General features: G+C 42.2%; 1 protein-coding gene across 1 annotated transcript in view; it reads right to left on the bottom strand.

Moving 5' to 3' along the window:
* Window positions 1-6,249: 6,249 nt before the first annotated feature.
* The window catches only part of il12rb2 (interleukin 12 receptor, beta 2a), a 39,837-nt gene continuing 24,635 nt past the window's right edge, over window positions 6,250-21,451 (bottom strand). Inside the window, exons 10-15 of the mRNA XM_078219375.1 lie at window positions 20,907-21,008; window positions 20,649-20,801; window positions 13,527-13,667; window positions 10,559-10,670; window positions 9,083-9,182; window positions 6,250-7,852 (exon numbers count right to left, since the gene is read on the bottom strand). Coding sequence (XP_078075501.1) covers window positions 7,319-7,852; window positions 9,083-9,182; window positions 10,559-10,670; window positions 13,527-13,667; window positions 20,649-20,801; window positions 20,907-21,008 — 1,142 coding nt within the window. The 3' untranslated portion in view covers window positions 6,250-7,318. The remainder of the gene's footprint in view (window positions 7,853-9,082; window positions 9,183-10,558; window positions 10,671-13,526; window positions 13,668-20,648; window positions 20,802-20,906; window positions 21,009-21,451) is intronic.

Below are 21,451 nucleotides of genomic sequence, written 5' to 3'. Positions count from 1 at the left end.
TAATGGTATCTGACATAGCACGCCACCTTTCTGCCATTTATAGGTATCAAAGTATGTGATTAATAGTTCCTTTATAGATGGATTTTCACACACCTGATGTATACTGATAGTTCCAGGATACATGTACAATTCTCCATGCAACATAGGAAAATAAAAGGTAAGCTAGTAATTTGTAACCTAACGGTAAGGCTTAGATTAATTTTAAGTAGCTACGGCAGTTCTTGCATTTGGCCGCATTGTTCAGTCAAAGCATTACAAGTCATTTCTAGATGTCCATTATTCTAGAAGCCACCTTTCAAAGTTATCCCCTCTTGTAAGAAATTAATGCATGAAAATTACCATATTCCTCTTGTATGTCTTGTGTGAGTGGTTATTCATCTGATTGGCCTTGGGTGGACAGTTTATTGTGGGGTCATGTGATAGCAAGAACTAAAAACTGAATGCCGATGGCATATTTTTAAAGTTCGATGTTCAGCACAATATATCTTTTGTGTTGTGAAAATGACCTTGTATCACTCAAGTTCATTCATTCTATAAATCCTAAAAATTGTTGTATGCCAAATGCATTCATAGTGGAACGTTTCATGTTGATGCAATTCGGGTTTGCATCAGAATATATTCACATAAGCACAGGTGATTTGCAGAAGAAAAGTAAACTTTCCGGCTGGGGACGAACCACTTGAAATCATTTAACTGAGTATTAATTCTATATTTGTTCTCTCTTTTAAAAAGTCATTAATTCAATTTGAGCCTGTGTGGAAGATGGCTAGCAGCATTGATAGTTTGAACAAGTGGCCATTCTTCATTCATGTTTTAACATTGGCTTCTGGCAGGCTTCTTCATTGTTGAATTTGATTGTGCTCTCATGAGACATCCACACACTGCACCTTCCTGCAGGATCACTTCAGAGTAATAAGTGCAAGCAGCCCTTTGAATCTTTGCCAAGATGTTCCTCCTTTGCTCTATCCCAACGGTTAAACTGAGTAGACTGGGACTATACTCATTGGAAGTTAGAAGAATGAGGGGGATCTTATAGAAACATATAAGGTAATGAAAGGAATAGATACGATGGAAGCAGGGAGGCTGTTTCCACTGGCAGGTGAAACCAGAACTAGGGGACATTGCTTCAAAATAAGGGGGAGCTGATTTAGGACTGAGTTGAGGAGGAACTTCTTCACTCAAAGGGTTGTGAATCTATGGAATTCCCTGCCCAGTGAAGCAGTTGAGGCTACCTTGTTTAATGTTTTTAAGGCAAAGATAGATTTTTGAACAGTAAAGGAATGAAGAGTTATAGTGAGCAGGTGGGTAAGTGGAGCTGAGTGCACAAAAAGATCAGCCATTATATTGAATGGCGGAGCAGGCTCCAGAGGCTACTCCTCCCAGTTCTTTATGTTCTTCTGTAAGCTACGTGTGGTATTTGCTATTGAGGTTTGCAGAGATGAGCTGTGATCTTTTAATTGCCAGCCACTGCATGTTCACACAAAAACACAGGTAACTTGCATAAGAAAACTAAAATTTCCAGTAGGGGGAAGAACAGTGTATGCATGCTAATAGGAATCACTTGCTCATCTTCAAAAATACAGCAAACCTCATTTGCATTCTTCTACATTCCTACCCCACAAAGCTGGGGTACCAATAGTTGTTTGCTCATGCATGTTGTATGCAACCAACTTATGCTGTGGGCAGTTTTGTTCTGAAAGCTTCAAGCAATATTGCCTTTTCTCTTATCCCATAATATTGTAGCTTTTTCCTAATCTTCCCCCTCCCACCCACACCAGATACAAGTGTTCCTGACCACTTGACGACTATTCCCTGGCCTTGCTGATGTTATCTGCTGCTTTCTGGATTCTGGCATTGTTTTACCTTTTTTAAAATTTGTCATTAGCTTTGTTCTTTAAAAACTTACCCAAACTGTTCTTTTAATACTTCCAACTTCTTTCCTCCAAAGCCCTCAAATGCATGTCGACCCCAACCCATCATACTTGGTGTCTCTCTAAAAACTCGTCTATATTTCACCTGAGGCCTTGCCAAAGTTGCCAATGATATTGTTATTACTTTGCTATTTAATGCACTGCTCACTTGATCCTGTAGCACTGAGTTTTTTTTTGACACACCTCTGAGACTTTTACTTAGTCCCATTCCTATTTTGCGATATCACATCTGCAAAGGTTTCTGGTGTCTCCAATGTTTCATCTTTGAACTATCATTTACATATTACTGTTCAGCAATTCTACCTAAAAACAGAATTGGCTGAAAAGAAGTTTTATCTCAGATCACATCTGTGAAGTGTATTGATTGCATGAGGCACAATTCTTTGCTCAAACTCTGACCTTTTAACAACTTTGCTCCATAGGCAGGATTGTAGCCTGATTTTGGCTGCTAGCTCAAGTTAAAATGAAGGATATGCAACCTCTGTCCTGTTTGGGGAATAGCATTTAACCCCACATCCAATCCAGTCCAAGTACAAATGGTGTATTTCTACTTGTGTTCCTCTGAAATGCTCAGCTGCACCTCAACATTTTTTGTGTGCATGGAATGTGGGCATAGCTCACAAGGTCAGCAATTCCCTTTATGTGGTGGTGAGCTATCTTGAACCACCCCAGTTTTATTCTTAAACATTTTCATAGTAGTTTGGCAACTAAGTGGCTTCCTAGATTTTGGGTGCCAGTTAAGAGTCAACCACATTGCTATGGGCCTGGAGTCGCTTATAGGCCAGACTGCATAAGGAGGGCACATTTCCTTCTGTAAAGGACATCGGTGAATTAGGTCACTTTTAGCAACAACCTGGTGTTTCCAGTCACACGGGCGACATTACTTTTATTCCTTATTTAATTAAATTTTAAATCTAGAATTTGGATTTGTGGCTCTGGATCAATAGTCCAGGCCTCTGGATTACTAGTTCTTAATATAACCACTATATTCCTGTTCTTGGACTTGCTGATTTAACCCTATGCACCTCTTGAATTCATCAGAAATAAAAACAGGAAATACTATTGAATGCAAGAGTTAATGTTCCATGTCTGATTTTTCATCTGAACTGGGAAAAGTTAGAAATATAATAGGTTTAAGGCAAGTAACAGACAGAGGTTGAAAATGAGCAAAGGGAAGGTCAATGATTGCGTGAAAGGGATAGAAAATGAAGAGTTCGTGGTACAAAGCCAAAGGGATTGATAATGGGGCAAGTAAAGAAATAAATAAGTTCATAGAGGAGATATGAATCGTTGGTATTTAACAAGTACAAAGTGAAAGCAAATACAATAGGAAAATGAGAGTAAAACTGTAACCTACGAAGAAGGTGGAAATAAAATGGAGTCTGAAATTGAGTCCACTGGTGAAATTTTCCTGTCCGGCCGCCACAGGAATTGTAGTGGGCGGGGGCAGACCATACAAAGGTCTTTTGACCTCTGGCAGGATTTTCTGGTCTTGGGGTGAGCGTGGCTGGAAAATCCTGCTCCACACTCTGACGTGCCAGTTTGAGTAATTAGGTGCTGTGGTTGAACTTGGAATGCTGCAGGATGCCTAGGACAGAGTGGCATCTGAGAGTAAGGTGAAGATTTAGTTGCCTAAATGCCTGAGGTCATGCTTGCAAACTACAACGGTCCACAAAGTGTCTCAATCTGCTTTTGGTCTCCCCCGTATAGAGCAGTAAGCACAATATGCTAAATTAAAAGTGCAAGCAAATAGCTCAAGGAGTGTTAAGTGCCTTAGATGGTGAAGAGAAGAGATAAAAGGGCAGGTGTTGCATCTTCTGTGCAAGTATGGAAATATGCTGTGGGAAGGGGCTGGAGTGTTGGAGGTGACTGAGGAATGTTAGTGAAGAGAACATTCCTCCGGAATGCTGAAAGAAGAGGCTGATGTGTTTGGTGGTGGCATCACACTGTAGGTGACAGAAATGGTGGAAAATGATCCATTGAATAAGAAGGCAGGTGGGGTGAAAGGGAAGGACAAGGGAAACCCTATCATGGTTCAGGGAAGGAGGGAATAGGTGTGATATAATGCTTGAAGTAGGGCAGACCTGATTTGAGGGTCCTATTGACCATGTTGTGCTTGGGTGGAGGATGGAATTCTAGGTTGAATTCATCAGAACTATGCTGCCTGCATCCACTGTTCTCACTTATATCCCTTGACCTTGTGGCCCCATCATTTTGCCCTGATCTCCAAACTCTTGACATTACCCTCTTCCGGAACCACCTTCCACCCTACTCCAGTTTTTAAACTCTGTCCATTTCATGCCACCTGTTCCTTCTCTAACAGTAGTAAAGCCTTCATGCATCAAACCTCAGTCCTCTGAAATTTTCTTCAAACTTGCTGCAACTTTTACCAACTTCAACATTCTCTTCGAACTTGGGTTTGAATTACGTGGTACTGATGGCCCATTGGTCTAACCGTATTATTCCTTTACTTATCTGATTTGGGTTTGAAATAAGACCAGATGAAATTCTTCCCTCTGTTGGTGAAGGGGTGTAAACCTTGACTCTGGTCAAAATACCAGTCAAGATCAAAAGTTCAAGATCCACCCCAGAGACTTTATAGCAAGCGCAATACTGAAGTATTGTACTGCTGAAAGTGCTGTCTTTGAGATGAGACACTAAAATGAAGTGCTGTATTGCAAAACAATATTTAATTCAAATCCTGACTGTCAAAAGTAGTGGATATTTTTGTGGTGTATGAAGTGTATATACAATTATTAAGTTTACAGAAATAATTTCATTGCATAAAAAATAATTATTCTAAAATTAAAAGTAATTGGCTACGGAATCCAAAATATTAAATGTCTTAACATTTATATGTCTTAACCGTTATTACTCTCTCCTGTTTTAGATAATTTTCCTGAATGCTGCACATGGTTCGAGGACCCTTCAGTATCTCTCCTAATGACCATTCTTAATTTGAGCCTAGACATTGTGTTAGTAGAGTATTTGATCATGAGAGCACCAAAGCCAAACCGGAGCTCGCCCTTCACCGACATTCACATGCAGATTTACCATCAGGAATCACTGGCTAATTATTGGAAAACCTTGTTGATTTTCTCTAACTGCTCCACTGCCTGGGAATTAAATAGTACTTTCTCAAATAACAGAAAATCTTGGAAATAATCAGGTCCGGCCGTATCTGTGGGGAGAGAAACATTTTAGGCGGTTCTTTCATCAGATTGATGAAGGAAAGTGGAATATTGAAAGGGGCAGACCAAATAGATGGTTTTGGGCAATGGAACCAAAATATTATGCATGGTGAACCACCTTGGTGATGGTAGACAGTCATGCGAGTACAGAGAATGTCCAACAAGGAACATTGATGTCAGAGAAGTGAAGTAAAGCAAGTGAGGAAGTATGAGTTTGTCAGAGTCAACATAGTTTTACAAGAGGGAAATAGTGATTGAAATTTTTTTTTAAAGCCTGTAACTAGTTGGTTAGATGCTTGGATTTCCAAACCACATTCAAAAAGGTGCCATGTGACAGGATAAGTGCAAAATAAAGGCCCATAGAGTTGGTAATATATTAGCGTGGATGAAGGATTGCTTAATGTACAGGAAGCAGAGAATAGGGCTAAATGGGCATTTTCAAGTTGGGAGACGATAACTAGTGGAGTGCTGCAAGGATAAGTGCTGGGCCCTCAGCTAATTACAATCAAATATAATGACTTGTATATATTACTCTATCTTTTCATTTAAGTTTTCTGACAATACAATGCTAGGTGTGAATGTAAGCTGAGGCGGACATAAGGACACTGCAACTGATTTAGACAGTTTCAGTGTGTGGAGACAACGAGATGGCAAATGATGTGTAATGTGGGGAAGTGTCAGGTTATTAACTTTACTAGAATAGAAGCACAAATATTTTTGAAAAAGATATAAAATGTTTGCAGAGACTCAGGTGTACTTTTGTTGTCAGCTCTGCTAGAATCCCTACAGAACAGAAGGAGGCCATTCAGCCCATTGAGTCTGCACTGACCACAATTCCCAAGCCCTATTCCCATAATCCCACACAATCCCCCTGACACTAAGGGTCAATTTAGCATGGCCAATCAACCTAACCCACGCATCTTTGGACTGTGGGAGGAAACCGGAGCATCTGGAGGAAACGCACGCGGGCACGGGGAGAACATGCAAACTCCACACAGTGACCCGACGCCGGAATTGAACCTGGATCCGTGGCGCGGTGAGACAGAAGTGCTAATCACTCTGCCACCGTGCTGCCCTTGTACAAAAAACGGTTATTGTAGGTAAAGCAAGACTATGGGAAGACAAATGGCATGTTGACCTTTATTGCAAAAGGATTGCAGCACAAGAATTATAGAATGGTTGCAGCAGGGAAGGCGGCTATTTGGCCCAACCTGACCATATTGGCACTCTGCAAGAGCAACTCGGCTGGTGCCACTCCTCTGCCCTTCATAAAATCCCTACAGTGCAGAAGAGGGATTCCATGATCTTTCTCTGTAGTCCTGCAATTTTTTTCTTCAGATTGTCAAATTCCCTTTTGTAAGGCACAGTTGAATCTGCCTCCACCACATCCCAAAGCTGTGTATTCCAGATCCTATCCAATCACTGCATTGAAAAGGTTTTCCTCATGTCACCTTTTCTCCTTTTGCCAAACACATTAAATCTGTGTCCTTTGGTTCTTGATCCTTCACCGAATGGGAACATTTCTATTCAACTACTCTGTCCAAACCCCTCAATTTGAACACCTGTCAAACCTCCTCATAACCTTAACTATCAAGAACAGCCCAGCTTCTCCATTCTATTCATGTAACTGAAGTCCCAAATCTGTGGAACCATTCTTCTTAACATTTCCTGCACCCTCTGTCTTCATGTCCTTTATAAAGTGTGGTGCCCAGAATTGGACATTAGTACTGCACTTGACGCTGAAGCAGTGTTTTACAAGCATTCTTCATAACTTTGACAGCTTTGACAAAGGGTCATCTAGACTCGATGTCAGCTCTTTTCTCTCCTTAGATGCTGCCAGACCTGGTGAGATTTTTCAGCATTTTCTCTTGGTTCCTCATAACTTCTTTGCTTTTGTACTATATGCCTCTATTTATAAAATCCAGAACCCCAAATGCCTTTTCAGCCTCTATATCGTTTGTACATCGATAACCTAGGTCTCTGTTTCTGCACCTGCTTTAGAATGTGCTCTTTATTCTCCTTTCCAAAATGTATCACTCACACTTATTGGCATTAACTTCATCTGTCACATGATGTTACCAAGAGCAAGAAGTGCTTGTTATTTGTAGCTTTTTCTGCCAGTCAATGGTCAGCAATACAAGCTCTCAAAATACTAAGTGTACAAATAGATAGAAAATATTAACAAACGTGATTAACTTATTCCACAAGTGAACTGCAGTCGATTTTCACTACATCTAATGTCAATTTCCCTCCGTATGGGATTTCCATTCTAGCCAAGGAAGGAAGAGTCATAAATGAAAAGGAGTCTGCAAAAAAATCACTATCAGTCTCTTTAGTGTTGTCAGTGACATGTAGAAAGTTGGATGGAATGTAACCAGTATTCTGATTTGCTGTGGAGTTGTTTGAATCTGAGAGGTCCTGGTTAATTTCTGCTGAGGGCAGTTTTTCAATGTATAAACAAGGGACCTGGCATTTGTAATCCAGAATGTTTCCTTCACTGTCCCCTAGTGAAAGATCTCCTTGGGTCAGTTCATTGCTGTCGTGCAACTGACTAGCTGTGGACTGAATTTGTAATAAGGATTGCAGGCTATCCTGTTCTCGGTCAACAATCTCTCTATTGATGCAGAATTCCTGCTCGGGTGGCATTTCCTCTACTTGTAGAGTCTCAGGATCTTCATAAGTGGAAGTTGATCCAGTTTGAAAGTCTGCGTATGTTAGATCCATCTTGTCCTGTAGTACGAAAAGTGTGCAGATTCAGGAACATTGCATGTGTTGGTCAAATTTCAAAAGTACAACTTACTCTGTATAAGTACATTTTTATAACTTTTTAGTTCTTTTCGATAGCTTCTTCCCCCACCTGCACCTGATCCTGTCATTTAAAAAATAATCTTTTTCTGCTGACAAACTAGATATTTGCAGCCAAGATGTGCCTCTCACAGGAAGCTGCTAATTTCCTTGCAATTGGTTGCCATGAAGCTACAATAGACTAGGAAAGTGTCACTAATTTTATAATCTACTGCTAATAATCCACACATTTCCAAAACAGCTGAATTAAAAGCCTCCAAGATATAGTTGAATGGCCTCTTTCCATGCTGTATTAGTCTGATTTTATGTCACGGTGTATAACCTAAAACTCAGTCAAAGAGGTGGGTTTTGACCAATGGCTGGAGAGGCAGAGAAATGGAAAGGTTTGAGGAGGAATTACAGAGCTTTGCCCCCAGACAGCTGAACGCACAACTGTGAATGGTCAGGAAATGATGGATGGTGCACACAACAGGCCAAGGCTGGAGGAACACAGTTTGTCTTTTCCTTTACAGTTACTATCTTTTTCTAAAGCTCTCCTGTGATTTCTCCTCTTCTCCTGCTTTGACCAGTTTCCTTCCACTGTGTGTTTACCAATCTACACCATCTTTTTGAATGTGAGGTTGACTATTAAAACAGCTCCAAATGGATAAAGACTCCTTGACCTGTACCTTGGTTGGGAAAGGTTGCAAAGTGCTCCATCTGGTGGCTTGACCAAGAACTGCTAAAATGCGTTCGAAGTGATAGAAAAAAAGACTTGCATTTATAGGGTCTTTAATGACCATAATAAGTCCTGATGTGCTTTACAGCCAATGAAGCACTTTCAAGTGTAATTAATGTTGCAATGTAGATCTGAAAGTCAATTTGAGCACAGCAAGTTCTCACAAACAACAATATGATCAATTTTTGTGTTGACTGACTGATAAACGTAGGCCATGGCACGGGGGATAGCTCCCCCGATTATCCCTGAAATAGTGCTGTGCGATCTTTTACAGTTGCCTGAGACAGACGGGGCCTCAGTTTAATCTCTCATCCAAAAGGCAAAGCACTGGAAATGAAAGAGTGGAATTCTCCAAATAATGAACTATTATTGACACTATCCCAATTGCAGAATGTATTTTCTAGTGTCGAATGGAAGGTTCTTATAGCAAATGTTACCTTAATTGTAGTATATTCCTTTGCCCAAGTGCAGTTTGCTGGATCAGGAATATTTCTCATGTACAGTTGAGATGAGAGTTTTGATAAAATGGACCACACTCTGCAACAAAACGAAATGCAAGCGAGATCAGTTCCTTTCACCAATTCATACAAATGTAGCTTGAGGAATGACCACATACATAGTGGACGATTATTCTATAATATCTCAAGTGCTGAGTTGAATTTTAATATGGTCTAAAAGTTGTATGTAGCTGCCACCCAGATATTGTAAATCAGTGTGGACTCCAATCCATTTGGATTCTTGGTCCATGCTCGGTGCTCGTGCCAAACTAGCTCCCACTAGGTAGCTTGCCAAACTGGAATTGGAAAATTGGAGGGTGGCTGAATGTGATGAGCCTATGGGAACATCTAAAAGGGGAATGGTATAAGTATATGAAACCAAGCTCTACTCCTGAACTGGAAAATGTTCACATTAAATCAGGCTGCCTCTTTCCCATTTCGACATTCTACTTTGAGCTGTCAGGCACATTGAACAGGTGAGAAGCCAGGATGTGTTTAGTTTATTAAATGGGGTAGCTAGGAATGGGAATTTACAGTGGATGGACAATAAGCCTTATGTTATGGCAAGTCATTGATAAAATAGTGTAAATAACTCAAGTCAGTGCTTTGCTCCCTCCCAATTACCCCAATGGACATTGAAACATCCTAAAGACAGACACAAGAGAACACATTCATAATTTCATCCCACGTCTTATTCTGATTGGCCAATCTTCCTCACTTAGATGTAAGCAGAACATGAAAGTCCTAACTTGGAGAATAAACACTGCTACTTGCTGTTGTATTGTCCCCGAATGTGTGTCAATGTGGAAAGATTCGTGATCTTCCAAGAGCTACACTCCTCCTTCATGCAAAAAGTAATGAATGAGAAATACTTGAACATCATGCACTAATTTATAGCATAAAAGGAGACCAATTGATTCTATGCCGGCCCTCCGAGAAATCCAGTCAGTTACATCCCTATTCCACCCACATAGCTCTGCAACTTTAAATGTAGTGTATAAATCAGCCCAGCTTCTTAGCTTATAAAATGAGGTTTGACCTATCTGAATTCTTTTTTTTTTCTACTCCCACTAAGTGGGGATTCTGGTGAGTGCCATTCATAACCTACCGCTGAACACAAATTATTCGCCACTAACCAACTAATAACACCTAGCAAAGGTAAAATTGAAGAAAAAATAATTGATTTCATTCGAAAGACTGAAATACTGAATGGCAGATCACAATGCTTGAAAGAAGTTTTTATGTGGAAAAGGTTTCAAATAAAGACTGGTGTAAATTATTTAATCTGTGGTAGGCCCTCTCTGGTGACAACATCAGAGCTATTAACACAACAGAAACAGTAGTGAGGTTTTTCATTTGAGAAAAAGCTATTTGTGAATGCACTTAATCAGAACGAGTAGATCACATTTTCTTTACCTGTTTCTCACCGAATGCCACAAACAAAATCCAGAAACAATGCTAGCAAAAATGAATGTTACTGTAACAACCACCACTATGATGGTCTTGCTGTCTGAGGGTGGAAGAATACCTGGAAGAAAAGAACATTGCAGCGGTTTCAATTCATTGATCTAAATAACAACTTCAGCAAACTGACCAACCTCACTCCAACTGCAACTGTACTTCCAAAACATCGATCAACCCCCTTTACAACACTACCATTTATTCTTCTGTCCATCTAATTTTCCCTGCTCCTTCTGAACCACTAAAGACATCTGAATAATGCTGGGATATGCCCACATTCTGATACCTCATCCAAGTTATCCCTCAAACAAATGTCTTGACATTTTGAAATCTGTCCTTGACTAAAATAATTTACATGCCTTTAAAATGCCAGTCATTGGTGTGCTTTCATGGGATTGTTCTGGTTCTTATGGTTCAGTTTATGTTCTGGAGCGACCTGAGGGGAAGGATGGGGTGCTTAGGACTGAGAGTGGAGGAAGTGATTTTCAGTTCCAGGCTTATTCAAGCAGACAGTAGGCTGAATAATACATTTTAAAATGCAAGTGGCAGCTGCCAGGGAGGTCTACACCTTGAACTTTCACAAAGCATTTGGTGTCATAGCACACTTGCTCCCCAAGAGGCAGCTTGGAGTCTGGAGTCAGCAAGTTGGGTAGAATGGTCACGTGAAAGTCCCGCAGCAGCTTTTGAAGGGGAGGCATGTAAGTATCAGAATTATAACAGGTTGTACCCTAGAGCAGCAAGCATCTTGTGTACAGGCAGCATCTACACTTATTCAAGAGCTTCCCGCATATTTCTGACAGATAGCTCTGGCAACCTGTGTGTGGAGTTTGCACATTCTCCCTGTGTCTGCGTGGGTTTCCTCCGGGTGCTCCGGTTTCCTCCCACAGTCCAAAGATGTGCGGGCTAGGTTGATTGGCCATTCTAAATTGCCCCCGAGTGTCCCGGGATGCATAGGTTAGAGGGATTAGTGGGTAAATATGTAGGGAAATGGGGATAGGGCCTGGGTGGGATTGTGGTTGGTGCAGACTCGATGGGCCGAATGGCCTCTTTCTGCGCTGTAGGATTGTATGATTCTATAAGCTAGATGCAGATCTGCTCAGGAAAAGATCAGGATGAACGGTAACACAACTGCTGCAGGATTTTGGTCCCACTACTTCCCACCTCCTAAATGTAAACTGACCCCTAGACAATACTTTTGTTGACCACTCTGCCAAATTGAATTATTATTAGTGCTTTAGTCAAGGACCATTGATATGACAATGTTATTATCTGGGGTAAAATGACAGGAGGTTTGAACTACACTGCTACATGCTTATTGTACACATTTATTTAGATCTGTGTTGTGAATATCTAGTTCATGATTCATGTTGACATTTCAGAAGTAAATTCTCATTCTGGAAGAATAAGTTTTAAAGGTTAAGGTAATTTTAAAAAGGTAAAGTTTATTTATTAGTCACAAGTAGGCTTACATTCACACTGAAATGAACTTACTGTGAAAATCCCCTAGTCGCCATACTCCAGCGCCTGTTCAGGTATGTTGAGGGAGAATTTAGCACGGCCAATTCACCTAACCTGCACATCTTTGGACTGTGGGAGGAAACCCACGCAGATACGGGGAGAATGTGCAAATTCCATGCAGACAGTGACCCAAGCCAGGAATCAAACCAGGGCCCCTGGTTCTGTGAGGCAGCAGTGCTAGCCACTGTGCCAGGTTGAAACTGAAGGTCAGATTGAGGACATCCCAAAGCAGCCTACATTGTTATGGAGATGGCTAGAGCTTTTGAAAGTTCTCTAGCTTCAATTTTTCTGGGTATTTGCTAAGAAGGCTAACTACAGTTTGGACCTTGTATGGTTTGCAGCTCACTGCCATCTAGAAGGACAAGGGCAGCAGATACATGGGAACCCCAGCACCAGGAAGTTCCCCTCCAAGACACTATCCTGACTTGGAAAAATATCACCGTTCATTCACTGTCACTGTGTGAAAATCCTGGAACTCTTTTTTCCTAAGAGCACTGTGGGTGTACTTATACCATAAGGACTGCAGCAGTTCAAAAAGACAGCTCACCACCACTTTCTCAAGGACAATTAGAGATGGGCAATGAATGCCAGCCCAGCCAGTGATGTGCACATCCCGCAAATGAATTTTTAAAAACTGAGCATAGATAGCCATAGTAAATGAGAGTTAGATAGGCCTGCGCTATAAGCAGAGTAAAAAATGAATTTATTCTTTGACCGTGTAGAATGCAGACAAGACTTAGGGTGGGATTTTACGGCCTCGCTCGAGTGAGACCGGAAATTCCTGCCCAACATCAACAGACATTTCCGCTGTCCGCCCCTTGCCTGCTCCAATTCCATGGCGGGCAGGACAGTAGAATTCCAGCATTAATCTCAGTTTGAATTTTTGAGATGGAATGAAAGCTTGAAGATTGGCTAGTTTGAAACTAGTGGAAGGATCTGTAGTGGTCCCCGCAGAGTCTTATGGCAAAGAAAGCAACCAACAGCTTAGCTTGAAAGTAACAGAGAAGTAACCAGAACAAGGGACTGAGGCGCCCAGAGTCAAGAGGAGGTAAATGAAAATTTTGCCTCTGTGATTAGCTGGAGCTGAGGAGAATTTTCCAGTGGACTACAGCATACATTTGGGTGGTCCCATAAGTAAATAGCTTTAGAAGTAAATAATTTTAGGATTGATGTGTATTATAAGCAAATCCTTGGGGAAAGTAAGAAGTAACCTTCTGAGCATAACATAGGTAGCTATAAACCACTTCAAGTTAATAGTACTTGTTTAAGTCTTTCATATACATTTGTTAAAAAATTGAAATCTTGCAGTTCTATTGGTTAAAAGTTATTTGAATTTCTCAATGTTAACAGTCCTTAACTGGATCATAACACTTAAAACATTCAGAATTCTGTTACACTTTCTTACTTTTTTGGCTGAAGTAAAATCTGTGTCGTTCTCCGTTCTTCCCTTCACCAGCTTTAGTTACTGAGGTCATCCACACAATGTACGCTGTTCCAGGTTTCAGATTTGGAATTGTGTAATTACTGCTGGTTGGGTCAATGGCTCCTATAAAACAGCAAATAATGAATACAGATTATAGAGCCTTAATGTGCCTGTTCCAGTTTGTCCTTTTGTTGTAATTTTGTATTACTTTCATTCCTCTCCCCAAATTCTTCCCCCTCCTATCTGGTTATCCGACTCCACAGTGAGTCTGATCAGTTGAACTGGAATCCTGGACCATTTATTTCTCTTCTAACTGGGGCCACTGGGATAAACAATAGCATCTTAACTGCCACCTTGGGTATCTATGCACGAAGCAGTAATGGAACGTGGAGGCTTTCTGATCTTTATGACTAAGACCATGTAGAGGATATATGGCTGAGTCATGGGGGGAGCCCATTTCCAAGTTTCTTGCACTTTTAATGTCACTGAATCTAGTGACTGCATTTTGCTTTTGCACGTGTTTAGAATCTATTTTCACCTTGCTCCATGAGGCAGTGTAATCAGCTGAGGGGGTGGGCTGTTATCTAACCTCTGACTGTTGTAAACATCACATTCAAAGTGATCGAGATTAGTGGGAATAAAATAGCTGATCTGCATTTTATTCAATGGTCACAGAGTTTGGTACATTACATGGGTTATGCCTATTTGTTTTATAGATTAAATCCATTTTCATCCTGACTCCTCATTATTCATGTATTCAGTGAGCTGCCAGTGTGAAACATGAACTTAATTAGCTGGAGGCAGCCGGTTAGTAGATATTTTGTGTAGAACCTTCCTTCCTGTGACATCATGGATAGGTTTTGTGGTGTACGGATCCATTCATGATATCACATGCAGGGAAATTCCACACTCACTGGGGTGCTTTTTTTTTAAAAAGGGTATAGGTTTATCTGACTGGAAAATAAAAGTGAGGGCTCTCATCTTTCAATGTGCCCTGTCAGGCGAGGTTCCCTACAATCCAGCACATAGTTAACTCATTAAACTCACTGTCTCCCTTTTGATTACTTTAACAAGCTTTCCTAGATTGTAACGTGTCACAGCGAGTGAGAAATACGAACAAGTAGTTATTAAACTGCATTTCTGACTGGTCACACAACTTACAGATTGCGTGACTATTCAATAAAATGCACGTCCTCTTTGAAAGGTAAACTAAGGTTACATATTTGATCAGGCTATTGTACAAATAATTTTGAAATAAAAAGGAATAATTACTCATTTCAAATAATTAGTCATTTTAGAAGGTCGCTGTGTCAAAGGTAGCTGCTAAAGGACTGGCTGTCTGTTAAAAATCATTTTGCCTTTGAAACATTGTTTTGAATCTTTGGAATCCAGCTCATCATAGACCATAGAATCTCTACAGTACAGAAGAAGGCCATTCGGCCCATCGACCACAGTCCCACCCAGGCCCTAGTCCCATCACCCCACGCATTTACCCTGCTAATCACCCTGATACTAGGGTCAATTTATCATGGCCAATCAACCTAACCTGCACATCTTTGGACTTGTGGGAGGAAACTGGAGCACCCAGAGGAAACCCACACAGACATGGGGAGAATGTGCAAACTCCACACACAAACTAATGGAAATCTCTTTAGGGTTGTAAGTATGTTATATGAAATGATTTGCCAAGAGCCTCAGCCCAATTCATGGTACAAAGCCCTGAGGCAACCAGCAATTAAGTGGCATATCTCCTGCACTTAACAATCCTTAGCTTCCTGGGGCCCTGGAAAACCAACCACCCAGAGTTAAAGTACTGCTCCCATTGTTTAAGTTTATTTATTAGTGTTACAAGTAGGCTTATAATAACAGTGCAATGAAGTTATTGTGAAAATCCCCTAGTCGCCACACTCCGGTGCCTGTTCCGGTGCACTGAGGGAGAATTTAGCATAGCCAATGCACCTAACCAGCACATCTTTCGGACTGTGGGAGGAAACCAGAGCACCGGAGAAAACCCACGCAGACAAGGGCAGAACGTGCAAACATGCACAGCGAGTGATCCAAGCCAGGAATCGAACCTGGATCCTTAGCGCTGAGAGACAGCAGTGCTATCCACTGTGCCACCTGAACTGGTAAGACAACACAGACTTGTGATTGGGTCTTCTTGGACCACACTGCTGTTGCTCATTCACCGGGAATCCATGATTGAGCAGTCAAGTGAATCTCATTTGTCTCATAGAATTATAGAATCCTACAGTGCAGAAGGAGGCCATTCAGCCCATTGAGTCTGCACCAATCACAATCCCACCCAGGCCCAATCCCCATAACTCCATGCATTTTATACTAACTAGTCCCCCTGACACTAAGGGGTAATTTAGCATGGTCAATCCACCTAACCAGCACATCTTTGGAATGTGGGAGGAAACCGGAGCACCCAGAGGAAACCCACGGAGACGGGGAGAATGTGCAGACTCCACACAGACAGTGACCCAAGCCGGGAATCGAACCTGGGTCCCATGGGTTTTGATGGAATGACTAGGGAACGCCTTTGGTTGGGAAGCTGGTGACAAAGATTTATCAATTCAAAACTCTCTCAAAAAAGTAAGAAGAGAAGTTAGGAGACATGGAGTTACACAGTGGGTTGTTCCAAAAGCTTTCTACACGGAGTGCTCAAAGCAAAGATTATTCCATCATTGAAGGAGATGTTGGATAAATATTCGGAGCAGAGGAAAAAATCAGATCTTTGTGAGGAGAATGCAGCAATGGGATTAGTGCTCTTGTAAAGAATCAGCACAGACACAAAGGGCTGACTGGCTACCATTTGGGCTGCTAACTTCCATGTTTCTATACATTTCTAAGACCTTGAATTCCATTCACAAAGATATTTCTGTATAATTATGGGCATAGGGCAGGAGTGTGGAATTAATATAGAAGTTCATGAATGATCATATCAAATCTGGCAAGTGGGAGGCTTTCAAGTGTAAATTGATGGGGATTCAGGACTGGCACATTCCTGTAAGGATGAAGGATAAGTATGGCAAGTTTTGGAAACCTTGGATAACGAGAGATATTGTGAGCCTAGTCAAAGATAAAAAGGAATCATTTGTCAAAGCTAGGAGGCTGGGAACACAAAGCAAGTATGGAATACAAGGAAAGTAGAAAGAAACTTAAGCAAGCAGTAAGGAGGGCTAAAAGGGGTCATGAAAAGTCATTGGCCAGCAGGATTAAGGAAAATCCCAAGGCTTTTTATATATATATATATATATAAAGAGCAAGAGGATAGCCAGAGAGGGGGGGTTGGCCCACTCAAGGACACAGGAGGGAATTTACGCGTGGAGCCAGAGGATATGGGTGAGGTATTAAATGAGTACTTTGAGTCAGTATTCACCAAAGAGAAGGACTTGGTGGATGATGAGTCTGGGAAAGGGTGTGGTAGATAGTTTGAGTCATGTTGAGATCAAAAAGGAGGAGGTATTGGGGTTCTTGAGGAACATTAAGGTAGACAAGTCCCCAGGGTCTGATGGGATATACCCCAGAATACTGAGAGAGGCAAGGGAAGAAATTGCTGGGGCCTTGAGAGGAATCTTTGTATCTTCACTGGCTACAGGGGAGGTCCCAGAGGATTGGAGAATCGCCAATGTTGTTCCTTTGTTTAAGAAGGGTAGCAAGAATAATCCAGGTAATTACAGGCCGGTGAGCCTTACGTCAGTGGCAGGGAAATTATTGGAGAGGATTCTTCGAGACAGGATTTACTCCCACTTGGAAATAATTGGACATATTAACGATAGGCAACATGGTTTTGTGAAGGGGAGGTCGTGTCTCACTAACTTGATCGAGTTTTTCGAGGAAGTGACGAATATCATTAATGAGGGTAGGGCAGTGGATGTTGTCCACATGGACTTCAGTAAGGCCTTTGACAAGATCCCTCATGGCAGTCTGGTGCGGAAGGTGAAGTCGCATGGGATCAGAGGTGAGCTGGCAAGCTGGATACAGAACTGGCTCAATCATAGAAAGAAGTTTAACAACACCAGGTTAAAGTCCAACAGGTTTATTTGGTAGCAAAAGCCACACAAGCTTTCGGAGCTCTAAGCCCCTTCTTCAGGTGAGTGGGAATTCTGTTCACAAACAGAGCTTATAAAGACACAAACTCAATTTACATGAATAATGGTTGGAATGCGAATACTTACAACTAATCAAGTCTTTAAGAAACGAAACAATGTGAGTGGAGAGAGCATCAAGACAGGCTAAAAAGATGTGTATTGTCTCCAGACAAGACAGCCAGTGAAACTCTGCAGGTCCACGCAACTGTGGGAGTTACAAATAGTGTGACATGAACCCAATATCCCGGTTGAGGCCGTCCTCGTGTGTGCGGAACTTGGCTATCAGTTTCTGCTCAGCGACTCTGCGCTGTCGTGTGTCGCGAAGGCCGCCTTGGAGAATGCTTACCCGAATATCAGAGGCCGAATGCCCGTGACCGCTGAAGTGCTCCCCAACAGGAAGAGAACAGTCTTGCGCACTTCAGCGGTCACGGGCATTCGGCCCCTGATATTCGGGTAAGCGTTCTCCAAGGCGGCCTTCGCGACACACGACAACGCAGAGTCGCTGAGCAGAAACTGATAGCCAAGTTCCGCACACACGAGGACGGCCTCAACCGGGATATTGGGTTCATGTCACACTATTTGTAACTCCCACAGTTGCGTGGACCTGCAGAGTTTCACTGGCTGTCTTGTCTGGAGACAATACACATCTTTTTAGCCTGTCTTGATGCTCTCTCCACTCACATTGTTTCGTTTCTTAAAGACTTGATTAGTTGTAAGTATTCGCATTCCAACCATTATTCATGTAAATTGAGTCTGTGTCTTTATAAGCTCTGTTTGTGAACAGAATTCCCACTCACCTGAAGAAGGGGCTTAGAGCTCCGAAAGCTTGTGTGGCTTTTGCTACCAAATAAACCTGTTGGACTTTAACCTGGTGTTGTTAAACTTCTTACTGTGTTTACCCCAGTCCAACGCCGGCATCTCCACATCATGTCAATCATAGAAGACAGAGAGTAGCAGTGGAAGGGTGCATTTCTGAATGGAGGGCTGTGACAAGTGGTGTTCCTCAGGGATCAGTGCTGGGACCTTTGCTGTTTGTAATATATATAAATGATTTGGAGGAAAATATAAAAGGTTTGATTAGTAAGTTTGCGGACAATACAAAGGTTGGTGGATTTGCAGATAGCGATGAGGACCATCAGAAGATATAGATCAGTTGGAGACTTAGGCGGAGATTTGGCAGATGGAGTTTAATCCGGACAAATGTGAGTTAATGCATTTTGGAATACAGATAGGGAATATACAGTAAATGGTAGAACCCTTAAGAGTATTGATAGGCAGGGGGATCTGGGTGTACAGGTACACAGGTCACAAAGTGACAACACAGGTGGAGAAGGTAGTCAAGAAGGCATACGGCATGCTTGGCTTCATCGGCCGGGGCATTGAACTTAAAAATTGGCAAGTCATGTTGCAGCTTTACAGAACCTTAGTTAGGCTGCACTTGGAATATAGTGTTCAATTCTGGGCGCCACACTCCCAGAAGGATGTGGAGACTTTGCAGAGGATACAGAAAAGATTTACCAGGATGTTGCCTGGTATGGAGGGCATTAGTTATGAGGAGAGGTTGGAGAAACTTGGTTTGTTTTCACTGGAACGACGGAGGTTGAGGGGCGACCTGCTCGAAGTCTACAAGATTATGAGGGGCATGGACAGAGTGGATAGAACATAGAACATAGAACATAGAAAGCCACAGCACAAACAGGCCCTTCGGCCCACAAGTTGCGCCGATCACATCCCCACCTCTAGGCCTATCTATAGCCCTCAATCCCATTAAATCCCATGTACTCATCCAGAAGTCTCTTAAAAGACCCCAACGAGTTTGCCTCCACCACCACCGACGTCAGCCGATTCCACTCACCCACCACCCTCTGAGTGAAAAACTTACCCCTGACATCCCCCCTGTACCTACCCCCCAGCACCTTAAACCTGTGTCCTCTCGTAGCAACCATTTCAGCCCTTGGAAATAGCCTCTGAGAGTCCACCCTATCCAGACCCCTCAACATCTTGTAAACCTCTATCAGGTCACCTCTCATCCTTCGTCTCTCCAGGGAGAAGAGACCAAGCTCCCTCAACCTATCCTCATAAGGCATGCCCCCCAATCCAGGCAACATCCTTGTAAATCTCCTCTGCACCCTTTCAATGGCTTCAACATCTTTCCTGTAATGAGGTGACCAGAACTGCGCGCAGTACTCCAAGTGGGGTCTAACCAGGGTCCTATAAAGCTGCAGCATTATCTCCCGACTCCTAAACTCAATCCCTCGATTAATGAAGGCTAGTACGCCATACGCCTTCTTGACCGCATCCTCCACCTGCGAGGCCGATTTAAGAGTCCTATGGACCCGGACCCCAAGGTCCTTCTGATCCTCTACACTGCTAAGAATGGTACCCTTCATTTTATACTGCTGCTCCATCCCATTGGATCTGCCAAAATGGATCACCACACACTTATCCGGGTTGAAGTCCATCTGCCACTTCTCCGCCCAGTCTTGCATTCTATCTATGTCTCGCTGCAACTTCTGACATCCCTCCAAACTATCCACAACACCACCTACCTTGGTGTCGTCAGCAAACTTACCAACCCATCCCTCCACTTCCTCATCCAGGTCAGAAGCTTTTTCCCAGGGTGGAAGAGTCAATTACTAGGGGGGCATAGGTTTAAGGTGCGAGGAGCAAAGTTCAAAGGAGATGTACGAGGCAAGTTTTTTTTTACAGAGGGTGGTGGATGCCTGGAACTCACTGCCAGGGGAGATAGTGGAAGCAGATACGATAGTGACTTTTAAGGGGCAGCTTGACAAATACATGTATAGGATGGGAATAGAGGGATACGGGAGGGTAGGGGGTTTTGATTCAGTCGGGCAGCATGATCAATGCAGGCTTGGAGGGCCGAAGGGCCTGTTCCTGTGCTGTATCTTTCTTTGTTCCAATGCTGGAGAAGACTCAGGGGGGCCATATAGTTTACTCCTGCTCTTATTTCTTATGTTCTGAACCACTATTTCTCTGGTGTACATACTATAGATTTCAGGCTGATGCTCAGAATTCTCCTCCTGCAAGTAGATGGTGTAGCTCTTGATGCAGCCCATTCTCTGGTCTTGTGGAACATTATTCCAGAATATTGTTGCAATGTTGTGCTTGGTGAAGACTACAGGACCTGACCGTGGTGCTGCTGAATAAAAAATTGTTAAAAGCCTTGATTAAAATAACATCTCATTACCAACAGCTCATGACGATTATTTACTCAAGGTTTGAATTTTGCCAATACTTTAAATACCTTCTTGTGCCGAGTAGCTCTGAGTTGACAGTGGTGTTCCCGCCCCACTTTCATAAATGGCATAGACAGAGATCCGAAAACAGGTCTTGGGCTTTATATTTTCTGCAATATGCAATAAGAAAGGATTGTAGTTATACCCAAAAGTATTCAGTTTTGTTGAAAGTACGAGGAGGGGGGAGGGGGGGGGGGGCAACAACAGACAGTTTGAGATTGCCTGTTGCAAGAAAACCCGGGAAAATCTTTGAGTATCTCTCATACTTGTGGGTAACTTGTTATAGGAAAAGGAGTAAATCATTCAGACCCGCAGGCCTGCTCTGCCATTCAATTAATCCATGTGGCTGCTCTGTTTTGAACTCCATGTGCCCATTTTGGTTCCATAACATTTAATACCCTTACATAACAAAAATAATCTATCAATCTAGCTTTCAATTGACCAACCTTTAATTTTCAATTGCTGTAACATCAATAGATTTTTTTTTGTGTGTGTGAAGTGCTTCAGCCCTGAATAGCCAGGCTCTAATTTCAAGATTCTGCCCCTTTGTTCT

Source organism: Mustelus asterias, chromosome 8 (genome assembly GCF_964213995.1).
Source record: "Mustelus asterias chromosome 8, sMusAst1.hap1.1, whole genome shotgun sequence".
Lineage (NCBI taxonomy): Eukaryota > Metazoa > Chordata > Chondrichthyes > Carcharhiniformes > Triakidae > Mustelus > Mustelus asterias.
Note: the sequence above shows the minus strand (reverse complement) of the source record. Positions and strands in the feature narration are given on the sequence as shown.